General features: G+C 33.5%; 1 protein-coding gene across 2 annotated transcripts in view; it reads right to left on the bottom strand.

Moving 5' to 3' along the window:
• Positions 1–13,609, bottom strand: part of LOC132545593 (dachshund homolog 1-like) — a 90,456-nt gene extending 76,847 nt beyond the window's left edge. For both annotated transcript variants that reach the window (XM_060209285.1, XM_060209286.1), the window contains exon 1: positions 12,886–13,609. In XM_060209285.1, coding sequence (XP_060065268.1) covers positions 12,886–13,406 — 521 coding nt within the window. In that variant the 5' untranslated portion in view covers positions 13,407–13,609. The remainder of the gene's footprint in view (positions 1–12,885) is intronic.
• Positions 13,610–14,718: the final 1,109 nt, after the last annotated feature.

Raw genomic sequence — 14,718 nt, 5'->3', positions numbered from 1 at the left:
TTTGATATGGCTAGACCTATCTGGTTACAATCAATGTACAATTTATTATTGTCCACTGTCAAATCTTGAATTTCAAATCATGTCAGGGTGCTGTAATTGAATATTTCAAATGCAACAGATGCATTTCAGCCATTTTTAAAGACAATTTTCAGATCTTAAAACACTTGCCACAATGATTATCTACCATTCAAACTCTGAAAATTTTCACAATAAAAAACATCCATGGTGATAAAAATTGTTGACTGGGTCAAGCTACCACTTACATATATATATGATACCTGTAGTCAGCAAATCATTTTGTCTGCCTTGCAAAATTCCTAAAATAATTTTGAAATTGACCAATTAAGTATGAAAGTATATGGACATCTTACTATCTTTCGCTGTTGTCATAAAAAGGCGTTGATCATGGATTCATTTAAAAGTTGGTGAACTGTAAAACCAGTGTATCACTAATGAAATAATTTTCTGTACAATGATGAAATTCTGATTACTTATGGAGTTATGGCACTCTCTAATTCCAACTTTATTAGACATTAATTAAAATAAATTCATATACTCTGATGATATTCTGATAACTCATAAGAATGCGGCACATTTATTTAAGCATTTCCCCATAATTTATTACAACTGGTAAAACTCTGGTGAAGATGAATGAATTTCAGCCCCCTCCCCTGAGGAGATGAGGAGAACGTCAGGTATGAAGGAAGAAAGATCACAGAGTGCTGGCCAATATTACACAAGCAATCTCTCTAAACATTACATCATAATTGTGTCTATAACCCATGGAGAGACTGTAATGAAGCATATCTCTACAGCTGTAAATATATATATATATATTATACCAATAACCCAGATTTCAGTGTGACATTTATACCCCACTATCTTGATCAATTTATGCTCCTATTGTAATGAGTTTATGTAACTCACTGCCTGTTAATTATACAGCTCTTATAACAAGGCCGAATGACACCCCATAATAATCAATAGTCACTTAATTAACTAAGTTGATAACAATTAACATAATTGTCAATTAACATTATAATTGTTTGTCTGATTAGACTGTGTCAGGTATACATTACAAGTAATTATGAATATACATTAGTAACTTAAGATTTAAATGCCGTTAATTTGTCCGTCTTAACACACGATTAAAGCAAACTGATAAATCTAAAGACATTCTATTCTTTCTTTAGTCCTATACCTCAAGGAAACCTCAAATTCAGATGCTCTAGCTATATATTAACACATACAAATGGTAAAATATTGGATTACTTTAAAATAACAATATACTTTTTTTTAAGATATATTTCAACGTATACCGGGAGGTAAATAAGTAGTTGTAAAAACACCATTGAACAGTAGACCAATGTTAACTACACAATACTAGTAATTACATATGGTTGGTCAAACCTTGACCTTTAATTGTCACAAACAGAATTATTTGAAGTAATGCCATATCTTAAGGAAGAACATCTACAAAAACCGCTCAAATATTCATCATTCATGAAAACCAAGACAAACTGATCGTCGGTCATCTAGTACTAAACCTTGGCCAGGTTAGGTACCCGAATTCATTCATGCCTATTCAAGCAAGATGCGCTCTTTGTATGAGGATATGTTCATCAACAGTCGAAAACAAAGAAAATCAGAAATGGCTGACGAGGCATTGCGTCTCCTGATGTTTCAACAAAAGAATATAAAATTAACAAGATGAGGAAAAAAATGTATTTTCTCAGAGTGACATAACATTTAAAACAAGTAAACATAAAATGTAAGACAGGACCGATTCACATAAAACATTTCAGAGACAATGTAATTCTTCAAGTTATGCTTAAAGACTCAGTTCATAAGGCAGTTAGCTAACCAGGTGAACTTAGAAGATATTAAATATGTATTCACAACATTAGCCTGCGTACTATCATGAAATGATGTATGGACTACAATGGCCCGATCCATCCGTATAATGAAGCCATTTCATGCCACCTTGTTTCTTCAATACACGACAATAAATTGAAACAGAATTAATGAATTATTGAGATACTGAAAACAAGTACTAGATTATACAGATATATTACAGAATATACAAGTCCAAACATCTCTTTGAACAATTAATTCCAAATCCCTCAACGATGTATAGGGCCATTAAAATGAAGTCATGAAGATGGAAGTCGATTTCCTATTTTAAACCTGAATCATTAATTGATGTCTGTATTTGCTATGTCTCCACATATTTCATATATGTTTTATAAAACATGTATCCTAACGTAGCTTTGGTCGACATCCATGATGTTAAAAATTTCATGAGCTCTTCACCTACTATAGATTTAATGGTTGTTTTGTTCCAATTATTATTCCATACAATCATTTTGATCTATTTAAAAACATACTCATTAGAAGTTAGTAATGCAGAAAGCCTTTGATATCATAACTACAAGCCATGTTAAAGACACATATATTTTTCCAAATGTAGCTTCCTATTTATAATTTAAAGCAATCCGGATATCAGAATTAAAATGATACCAGATTACAAAAGTCTCTAATTATTCCAAGGAGGAAATTTCTACAATTTCAAACATTTATTGAACAGATGTGAAATGTATGCTAGCATTCTATTTGGTCATTAACAAACCTGTTAATCTAACGTTCAATAGGAATTGTATTGTAAGTAGAGGATATAAAAATAGTTTTGATGCAGACATTGACAGCTTTTGGATCAAACCACTAAAGGAAACACATCAAAGTGCTGAAAAGTGGATCAATGTTTGATTTCACAGTCAACACAAATACATCAATATTTCCTACCATTAGTGAATTTCTTTAAAAAAAAAAAAAACATTTCACATTGATGATAAGTTTGATTGTGCCCAATGGAGCATTGCTTTGTGTCAACCTAAAGGCTACCTCAAACATCTGATTTATTGAACGACACAATTTGATGGTTATGTTGCCTGACACATTTCGATGGTTATGTCCTACAATTTTGTCTTTTTTTGTTCATCTGAGAAGAATTTTAATTAAATTTTGTAAACTACATATATTTATGTTTCAAGTCAAGTTTTGCTTTTATGGCCATTTCAACTGAAATCAGAACCTATGCTGTTCAACAACTAGGTCTGTGTTTTTATATTGCTGGCTGAAAATGTTACCTCTGCGTCTATTTCAGCTCTAAGAACAAAGGAAGATTTCCTGATTTTCTGCACTTATTAAACAAAGTCATCTTTGGAAATCTCACCAAAATGTTACCACAACAAAGACCACTGTAGAGAAATCCTTTACAAATAGGAAGATAAAAACATGTACCTCCATCCTGGGAAGTAAAAACATCTCAAATCCACCATAAGGTGTTAGTAATTCTGTTATCAGTTCATCTCACACAAAATCTACAAAATTAATTGCAAAGAAATATATCTGCATCACTTTAAAAAACAGTCTTTAGACAGCTTCTGCATTACATTCCAACCAAATTCAAACATACGAGAGATTACCATGAGCATATACCCATCGTTTAAACATCAAAAAGGAAACAAGATGGCAGACCGACAGACAATCCCTAAAACTAAAGACTTCTGATATACTTGGATATGACTTTGAAGAAAACAGACTTCAATTACAACTGATTAAAAGCTCTTAATCCCCACAAACATATACATTTGGCGCTAGCTCTTTAAAAGGTTTTCTCTTTGAGGTGGCTAAGTTTTGCGGATTAGCATGACAGATGTACTGAGTAAATTCTACAAAACTTCACCTCTCCTTTCTATAAACTTTTCTGGTTAATGTAGTGATACAAACATCTTTATCAATAAACTGGAATCAATTTGATAAATTGTAATTGATTACCATGTATTTCACACAAGAATTATTCTTGTAGCAGTGTTGACCAGTTGGCTGAGGAATTTAAATTAATTTGTAGATATACACAGTTTGTACTTCCAGTGCCTCAGAGTACCCCTGTTTACATTCACACGAATTGTTGCTTTTATCACGATCCTTTATCAGCCTGACATTTTATATCTGTCCAATTTAACTGTTTGTTGAATCAGTGTCTTACTAACCCGACTATTTCCGATGATTAAACATTATAATTGTTTGAGTCAACAGGGGAATTCCTGCCTATCGGATCTTTGGCGTATAAATAAAGCACTTTTTCACATCTTTTATCTGTATTTCTTATCAACTTAGATGTCCATTGCATAGCACATCAAAATGTAACAGAATTTGACTATCTGTAATATGGCCGTGGACTGGCCCACATTTATCTAAAACTTTGACATTTATGAAGATGTCTAATACAATAGATAAATATAAGATCAAATATCACACTAGGGGTGAGTCTAGCCATTTCATTTAAATCTCAGGATTTGTTTGGGTCAGAGGTGAATACCACTGAAATAGAAATACCACTGATGTCATCTGCAATATAGAAATAATTGATCGATATAAATAAAAGGAAGAAAAATGGATTTTGATTAAATCCAATTTATTGAAAACAGAATGAGAAATTTGTTTTTCATTCTGCTATGTTCTTACAAGTCAATCAAGTGTCTGACTCTAGCTCTGAGGTTCTCACCAAAAAGGTGGGGGTTGGGGTGGAAGGGGGCAGCTCAGGTAAAACTAGGCCATCCCAGATCAGAGATGCCAAGTCCATACCAGATAAATAAAATCTGTATAAATATCCCCAGTCAGGACCAACCCCTAGATAGGAGACAACAAAGAAAAGAAGATAAATATTATCATTGTATCATTATTTCTATTTGTTGTAGCTGGTTCAGGATAGCCGGAATTAAGACCATGTGTCCCTCGTCAGGACGATTCTCCTGGTGGCTGATTAGGGCCGGGCTAATTGGTGACAAGACCCGATTAGGGTGGGACTTTATGCAGACTTTATGTATCAGACTGTGGCATAAATGCCACTGAAACAGTTTAGGAGGATCATAAAGTCATAAAATAAGAGATATTTTCTCGGTATTCTCGTTACATTTCCACCCCTCAGAAATGTAATGAATTCAAGTGTTCCTCACTTAGTGATAACATTTGTCTACTTCTTCAAAATAGGGAGGGTTAATTGTTTTAGTTGTCATGGTAACCTAATGATAATTATTGAATTGTTGTGTTGTAAGTATTTGGCAAGATTTTTTTCGACCAAAAGAACAGTACCATATTCATACCCTAATCTTGATTTATGACAAAGACACTTGTTTATTTGCTAAAGCCAAACTACAAAAGGAGACCCTTAACCCTAGCTTGCCCCAAGAACATCTGATTTATGCATATTTTGATAATTGTAGCCTCAGAGGGGTTTGTTTGTTTAATACTTCAAATTCAATGTAAAACTATTTATCTTAGGGATTTTAGTGTCGGTGTAGTTGGTTAAGAGTATTTTTACTGAGGAATACCAAATACAATCAAACAGATAAGTACCGCTAATTTGTCAAGTTAGCATCCCCAGAGCTTAGCTTTTAACTCTCTCCAACAGATGGTGATAGTCAAACAGAGTTTGGGTGTCATAAAATTAACAATATGGTTTTATTTCATTTGAGACTGTTGTACAAAGATACAAATAGTTTTAAATCCATTTCTACCACATTTAATGTACAGACCTCAATTCAATAAAACGTATCCATTTCTTTTAATTGTCTCCTACAAAATTTTTATTTATTTATGCAGACTATAATAAAAGTTTATTACCAAAATCAAACACACACAAATATTCCCCACATAGGTGAACATTGCTATCAAACACTTGGAAAATTTAATTTTCTTTACCCCGGATTTTTATATTGAAGTAAATAAAGGCATTTAAAAGTACAAAACAGCCAGAAAAGTATTATAAGGATTTGGTTATTGTGAATACATCCATACTATACAATCTGCCACACTGTTGGAATAAACATCTGGTTCAACTGATATTTAAAAACATCTTTCATAGCTCAGCTCCATTGATACAACTTCATATTTTCAACATAAATGAACAAATGAACAAATGCCTATACAAATTTCATCTTTTATCTACAACTGACTTATTTTTAAGGTACTTAAATAATAGAATTAAAATGAGCTAATGACAATTGTTTCTTATCAATACAAAGGAATTTATTAGCATTATAAAGATATCAGATAGATTGCAGTTAGGATTTTAAAATGGCATTTTTCGATACATTTATTTTAATATGAGTGAGGAAAAAATATTTTGTGAAAATTTAATATTATCATTACCTCGAAAAAATTAGCTGAAAACTTAAATGTATGAAACGTCATGCAATCTTGAACAATAAAAAGGACAATATGGAACATATAATGAAGGTATTTCTACCAACCACAATAAAGGGGTGAAGTGCTGAGGGAAGGTTCAAGCTGGTTATTGAATGGCTCAGTGAAGCTACCTATCAGACCCCCGGTGCACTACCATAACTGGGTGCTTCAAAAACAAACTGGTTCCTATCTCAAATTTAATGGCGCATTTCAAAATCCTTGCTCTGTCATGTAAGCTCCACTGGTATTCTAATGCTTATAATTCAGGGGAAATCTTTCTGTGCAAGTTTTATGGTAGAAAAACTGCAATTATAAATGGACTGGATGAACTTGCATGCTTGACTGCTCAAGTTACATAACATGCAGTGTTTTCTCCTTGTACTATGCTGGTCCATGTTTTTATAGTCTTTATTGCAAAAAAATAGAGTCTCCTTTGAATTAGAAGACAGTTCCCAATGACTTGACCAAATGGTGCTAGAATGTGCCAGATGCAAAAACAAACATTTTTAAAAGAAATTACTTTCACTTCTCTTTTAAATACTTAAATCAGAAAAAGTAAGAATTAAGTCAAATGATTTTATTGTCAAATAAAATTGTGTTACACATCTTTTTATTATACATTTCTACCTTTACAATTAGATATGTATTCTTACTTTGTAAATCAGTTTAAATAAACTACTATCATAAATATATTTTTCATAAAGGGTTCAAATTTTGCCATGTACATACTAATACAAAAAAAATGAAGAAAAATCTCTAATGATCAAAATCCATGTAGGCAAATTACTCAAAAGCATATAAAAGCTACATCTAGTCCATTTTCATTTTTTCTTTTTAATCTTTCAAGTCAACTAACTCTTTTATTGTTCGCCTAGTTCATTCTAACATAACCATCAACAACAGATTAGAAAGCAACATAACGGTTTATGCTTTCCGACATTTAATTGAATATCAATGATTCCCAGTTGTTATCCGTTTTAACAATACATTCAAGTTTGTCACAGACATATTTTTTATCCGACCATCACAATTACAAATCAACATTACCAATCGTTCATGTTTTAATATCAACGCATTCACTTACAGGTCTTTTGTAGCAGTTCCATTTGATGTTCAAAAAGTCTTTTATCATTTTTATTGAATCAACATATATTGGAATAACAGGCTTTGCAACCGGAAACACAGAGAATCCGTCTGAGCTTTGAAAAGAGTTGTGCTATTGGAAACTGTATCGTTTCATCGTTATGACAAAGTCGTCGATTGTTCCTGGTCAATTGTATTGCTTAAACGACAAGGCCGAATGTGGATATGTTTCAACATGTGACCGCTAGCCCAACAATTAATATCACGGTTTGTTATTGCGCAGAGAATTTAATTTAAATCAGTAGAAACCCGATATATTCCGAATAACACTATTGGCCGATAGTGGTAATGGACATCCCAATTATTTCCACAAGTTGCCGACAAGACAAGGTTTATTCCTGGGAATATAAAATATCTTATCAGTACTTCATGTTATCATATAAATAGGTATTGTGACTATGCATATATTTAAATGTATAAAAAAAGCTGGTCTTTTGTATCATTTTGTAGCAGAGCTCTTAACACAAACTGGGCGATTTTTTCATCGCAGATAGAAATGCGTCTCCCTTCTCCATAAATTGGAAAATATTACACGAAATTAAGAAATTCTGGTATTTATATACGTTTGAGATCAATCAAGCTGAACATTACACATTGCATAGTCATTTTGTTTCATTTGTAGTGGAAATTGTTAACGAACTTTCACCTACTTGTACCATCTTCTGCTAATCCAATTTTGAAGGGCGCGTGTTGCATATCAACAAAAAACATCCGAGGTAACAAAAAATAGTTCGTTAACATAGAATTACAACAACTCAATAATAGTGTGTTTTCCTATACAGAAACAACTTGAAACAAAATATAGCCGTTTTTCACAAGAGTGATCTATAATATAAAAAATCTTGGACGTATAATTGATAATTGATAATGTGTTCGGAAAATTTACATAATCATGATGATATAAAGCGCATGTGCAGTTTGTTCACAAATAATAACCCGTGCAAATTACTGTACATGCTTGCCTCATTCAGACATCTCGAGAGAAGTACTATGGTTTGAAATAAATGATTTTAATGTGTCGATTTCTGTGCGTAACGGACTTGATTGTGGTCGTCGCCTGCTGTAAAACCGGAACGGAGTAGCGTCATCGGATGTCGCAGTTTGTTGATATCGGCCCACACCGCGTCTACTTTCGGTTTATATTTTTCTAAAGCTTTTTCTTTATTTGGTTAGGAAGTAAAATGTCGATATCTTGATAATATTTCCAATTACTTATTGTTTGAAAGAGAAACACGTAAACAAACCGTCATATGCATGAATTCTGGCAAATCAATCTAATGCAAATACGCCGTGTATTTATTTAGAGAAATGGAAACATTTGTACCCAGGTGCGAGACAATTCGATATTTGTCAACAAATAGTTGCTTTTCGTCCACTTTCATTCAATCAATGCCGTTCATTAGCGTTTCAATATAGATGGTTGGCTTAATTGCCTGTTTTGACCAAAAACAAATACTGATTATGGGTCGAGACGTGACCCGCTTGTATCGGAATTGTATTTGCGATAACGGGTAGGGGTCGCTGGGTACAGCGATTAGCATTTTTATAGCTACATGTTAAAATCTATTAACTGGTTAGTAAAGTGGTTGGTATTAGTGGAACATATGCAACAACGAATATTTCGTATTTCGACAATTAAATATACTACTTCCGACTTTGTGATGAAATCGATAAACACATAGGGAGATTTATCATATTGATTAATCAGAAATCAAGTTATGATCGATATATTTTTAAATATTGATCATTGTTACAAATTTTACCACGTTTAACTTTAGATTGCAGTTGGAATATTTATAAAGAAACGAAAACTTATATGGCATTTATAAGCTCATTTGTTGAATAGTGAAATATTTGACATGTTATCTCGAGTAACTGTGCCCAATATAAGCTTTATTAATGGAAAGTGATATTGTTGTCTCGTAATTGAAATCAATAAATATATTTTCAAAGAGGCACGTGCATTTTGAATTGACCCGGCTGAAACTTTTAATAACTGCTTCATTGATTAGCATTGAGGAGGAGGAGGAGCCCGAGACAGTGACCTTTGACCCTACAGGTCTGTGCTCTGACAACGCTGTGGAAGAGGATGCCCCGACAGTGTCATTATATATCTTTAACTTGGTAAACACGGAAAACAGTTGTATCACAACAACCGATAGTAATTTCGTAGAATATAATGCTTTATTTATAGCTTATTATTACCGTGTGTTGTGGTGAAATTTAACAGGATCCAGTTGTGTCGTACCGGCTATACGAAAGTGTGGGTCCTATGATTACCAGAGGACCATATTTCACGATAGAAACAGGCCTATGTAATGCCATCTCACGACTTTCTTTTTTCTTTTATCCTCGTATAATTTCTCAATACTTAAATAAATCATCAAAAACAGGATCCACTTTCCCAACATCCACTTTCTGAATTGTATTGATGAATTTCTGAAATATTCTGTTACTGCGTTCATTCTAAAACCTACAATGCATTTAAAAGATGTGTATTTTTTATAATGATGAATCGGAAACTGTTTAGAAATATCCGGATACCCAGTGGGTACTTAACCTCGTCTAATCTCGCTGTGGAAGAATACAATGGGAACTTCAGTCAACCGTAAAATAATTATACTAGCATCAAAAAGAATACCGATTTGAATTATATCTCATAGCGAATTTATATTTATCATTGAAAAAACCTAAACCATACCTTCCTTGATGTGAAGACACAAAACGAATGATGACCTTTTGATCAGTCCCAAGAATTATCTCGGTTTTATCACTGAATGAATGATAAGGATACAACGAAGAACGTCTAAATAAGTTTTTGTAGCAAAGCGATTAAGATAAACAAGCAATCGTCACAAGCTGAGAAGGAAAACATCCGATTCTGAAGATCGCTTTATCAATTCAAGTGGCAGATTGCATGAAATTCTGTAATAAGGCGATTGTTAAATAAATATATTTTTGTCATTTCGACATCGACAAAGAAACCATTTTAGACTTAAGAGATAAGATAACGTATATGTGATATACAGAAGACATTCGTTCAGGGATAAAAAGATACAAGGTCCTATTTATCTATCGACCTTTTCTTCTTAAAAAAAAAGAAAAGGAATTAAAAAAAAGAGTTTTACATTTTGTAAATGAACGTTTGTTTAAAAAAAAATATGTTGAAATTAAACTATTTTAAATAACTTTATTATTATACCAAAAAAATAGTAATTTGGACAAAAATTTCTATATGGACTTGAACTAATTTTATTGGATAAGTTTAACTTTCATTTGTCTACGTATGATTCTGATACGGTCGTATCTCACGCGCAAACCTAACCAAAAACACATGCCTCATTTCCACAGGTTACACTTCTTCTCCTACATCCGCGAACATCATCTCCGTCTCGCCGTTTATTAAATTTCCTATATGATTTCTATATAACATGTCATTACGTGTCGGGTGATGTGTATGTATGGTTGAGGATGTGTTCCGCATCCTGACAGGCCAGCAGTCCCACCCAGACAACCCTCCCTCTTCTCCCCTGTTTCCCCCTCCCAGTCCTGATCGTCATGGTTTCCCCCTGACAGGTAATTTCAGAAGTCCCATCCAGACAACCCTCCCAATTCCCCTCTGTTTCCCCTACTAGTCCTGAAAGTCGTGGCTTCCCCTTCGAGTCCCAATATCCACAGCTGTAGATCATACTTACAGATGGAAATTTTGTAATTACCGAGATAAAAGGAGCTGTCGTTCTTCAGGTGTGAATGTCACAGGTGATGTTTGATGCAGACAATGACAGTTTACATGCACACTATTTCATCACATCAATAGAATCAATCATATATATATAGTCAACCTTATTTATTTTTCTGTTATTTATGTAAATTAAAATAATAGTTTTCATGTTTTTTAAAATAATTTTCTGAAATAATTTCATATCACAGTCACTGGTACTTCTGTATCATGGTGTTCTTAATATCATAAATTAATTTATATATATATATCTATCTATAAGTGCATCTTATCTCTACATCGTGCATGAACATTGGACAAATTGTGAGTATATATTATCTACGGAATTCACGTTTCAGTCATGGCTTCCAACTGAGAGAATGTAAATTGTCATTTTCAATGAAAATGCCCTGTATTTAAATTCGTAAACAGATAATACTTATCGCCGGGATAAATTGATAGACTAGCCAAGTTTACAAGAACGTGTCAACTTCAATTTCTAACGCTGTCAGATGAATAGTTTATCATAGGTTCCAGTTAGATTTATCTTTTTATTTAGTCCTATCAGGTTTTATCAAAACAATATCTAGACAAAAATTTAGCAATGTCTTTATTTGTTTTTACTGATAATTTACACGAAAACATTAACAAAATTTAATCTAGTTTTAGAAAGATTATGTGTAAGACTACTATAAAATTTACTTCTCTGAATTTAATTTCATACATAGACTAGAAGTTAATGAGATGTGATATCCAAACTTATTGGCATTTCCTAAACAATTATGATTAAGATAATACTTTATCAAAAGAATTGCACATATGGAAAATTCCAAATTTGCTTAATTCTGTTTCAGTATTTAATTTACTACATTCTTTAAACTTGTAAAAAAAACCTAATTTACAAGAATTAAATTTTTGGATAATAGAAGATCAAACAAACACATCTGTTTGTATGATAACAGGTATATTGTACAAATGTCTGATTCTACATTAACCTGTATCTGTGGAAGTAAACAGCTATCGTGCCACCAGAGAGGCAGGTCGATATGTAACAGTAATAAAACGGTACAGTATGATACCTGTACTTCATGAGATGTTTGGTTCCAGATTTTTTTTTCAGCCGAGAATTGATTGAGCTTCTGTTTCTGAAATCTTGGCGTCATTTGTCTGTTTGTCACCGTTTCCTTGTATTTCTATATTTATTGAATACTAAGTGTTTCATATTCCAATTTTCTATTGAAATATCAATAGTCAATACATGCTTTTATTATGTAAAGAGATTGTTGAATAGACAAATTGATTGGCATACATGTAAATTGGTATATTTTTGTAAACCATGAATTTTTGGTCATTTTCAATTGCAATATGGTTTAATTAGACAGTGACGAAAATATAGATATATATTATTTAGAAACGTCACAAGATTTCCTCTCTAATTATCTGATAATTGATGTAAATAAAATGTATAGATATTGATTGCTAATTCATAGGGTGCGTCTCTCAACAGATAGGGTTAAATAGGTACACTCTGACCAAGAAAACAGGGCTGGGAAACATATCCTCTGTGAATCATGCAAAACCTACTAATGTTGCAGGGTACACATAAAAAATGAATTGAAAACTTAAAAACAACTACATGCAAGAATATTGATAGCAGAATGGTGAAGTACGTTTTTATAAGGACTACTAGAATAAGAAATTATCTGCATGTCCTTCATACAACATTTATATATATATATATGAAATAAAATGTTCTCAAATTAATTTTAACTTACTTGGAATTTGTGCAATCGTCATAGAGGATGTCGAATTCTTTACACGAGATCAGCTTACATCGGTTGACGCCAGGTTGGATGGAGCCCAACCCCCGGAGAATTCGCACCTGTTCGACATTGCAGACCACGGGTAGAATGTCCAGTCGTTTGAGTTTTGTGTAGACTGTGTGAAGTCCTCCCACAAGATGTTTCAGGAAAAGTTCAAATGCCTGGGGCAGACAGATAAGTTCCCTGCCGTCCACCACAAATGCTGCAACTTTTGCATTTCTATATTCAATTAATTTACAAATATTGTTGTCAGGATTACAAGCTATGGGCGGTGGCGAGCTGTAAGTAGTAGCTTTGTGTAGTTTACTCAGTAAACTATTGTTGTGATTAACCGTTGGAATCATCCCGTGTGTGAGGCTGATCGTCCCGGGGGTAGGTCCAGGGCTAGAGTGGGCCCGAGGGGGTGAGGGATAGGAATCGCCTTTCAAATGTCCGAGTGGAGACTCCATGTAGTCTGAGCCGATAGTATGCATGTACACCTTCTACTATCGACTGCTTGGAAATATAAAATGCTGCTTTCTCTTTACAACTGTATATATATCCTTCAACGGAAAATATTTTTTGAAGAATTGATTCAATAGTCCTGTCACTTCAATGTAGAGATCCCAACCGGATGGAAATGATCCGCTATTATTACCTCAACTGAATCAATCGTAAAGACTCTAACCGTGGCGACACAATAATAGCCCTGCACACAGATATTATTCCTATAAGCGTGTTTTTGTAAGATAAATACAACCTCGCTACTTAGGCCTGACATGTGCCTAATCGGGGCCTGGGAGCTTACTACTGCGCATGACCACACCGGAACTATTTTACAACGTAAACACGGGGTATTGCACACACGCTCTGACAGGGCCTATGACATGTGTATACGGACATGTGATAGATGTCAGATATATTACAAGGGGTGTTTTGTGATACGTCTGAAGACGTGGTGCGGGCGGAGTTTAAATTCTATGATACATTTAACGTAAGGAAACATAATGTTATATCAACGATTCTTTCTCTGATGTTTAAATACCACTAACATTGACTAATCTCACGAAGAAATATGTTACGCCTCAAATAGAAATTCCCGAAATCAATGAAAAGTAATAGGTTACATATCAGGCATTATTTCAATCGATGGATGGATTCACAGGCAATGACCAGGAAGTGTGAAAAATGAAATGGTTCGTCCCGAAACATGATTGGAAAAGATATATCAATTTTTATTTTCCCTGACAAGGCAGATAAATTAATTGATGACCTTAATTTAATTGCTTTTCATACGAGTAGGGATACGTTAGCATTTAGTTGGATGTTTCCGTTCTGTCAGCGTTTCGCCTCTTAGTACATCAAAGATTGTTTTTCTAGTTTTCAAAGATTCTCTTTATCTGTAATCAATTGTCCATGTGTGTATATGTGGCTTTGATAGAATATAAACACTACCATACCATCGATACGCCGAACGAATGAAAATGATGAAATGCGTGTACAATCTAATAACCTTTCGTTTGATTGTTTGAAATTGGTTTGAAACTAGAGTTTTGCCCCATTCTCTGGCTTTGTGAGCTGGACGTTTAGTCCTTTTTATGTGCAGTCGAGTCGGGTTAATTAACTTAGAATAACAAACGCATAAAGTACCAATAAAACATCAAAAATGGTTAATCAAATGAGGAAACTAAAAACGGACATGGTTGAAACGCTTGCGTCGGAAATATGTTTTCTGTCGGTTTTTTTGTTATGATATGCCGTATCATTGGTGTTGTGCGAGAGTTTGGCTGAGGAAGGGGCACTCAG

Source organism: Ylistrum balloti, unplaced genomic scaffold (genome assembly GCF_031769215.1).
Source record: "Ylistrum balloti isolate Yb309-2 unplaced genomic scaffold, AGI_CSIRO_Ybal_v1 Utg369850, whole genome shotgun sequence".
In the NCBI taxonomy this organism is placed as follows: domain Eukaryota; kingdom Metazoa; phylum Mollusca; class Bivalvia; order Pectinida; family Pectinidae; genus Ylistrum; species Ylistrum balloti.
The sequence above is the reverse complement of the archived record's forward strand: the minus strand, read 5'-3'. Positions and strand labels throughout refer to the sequence as shown.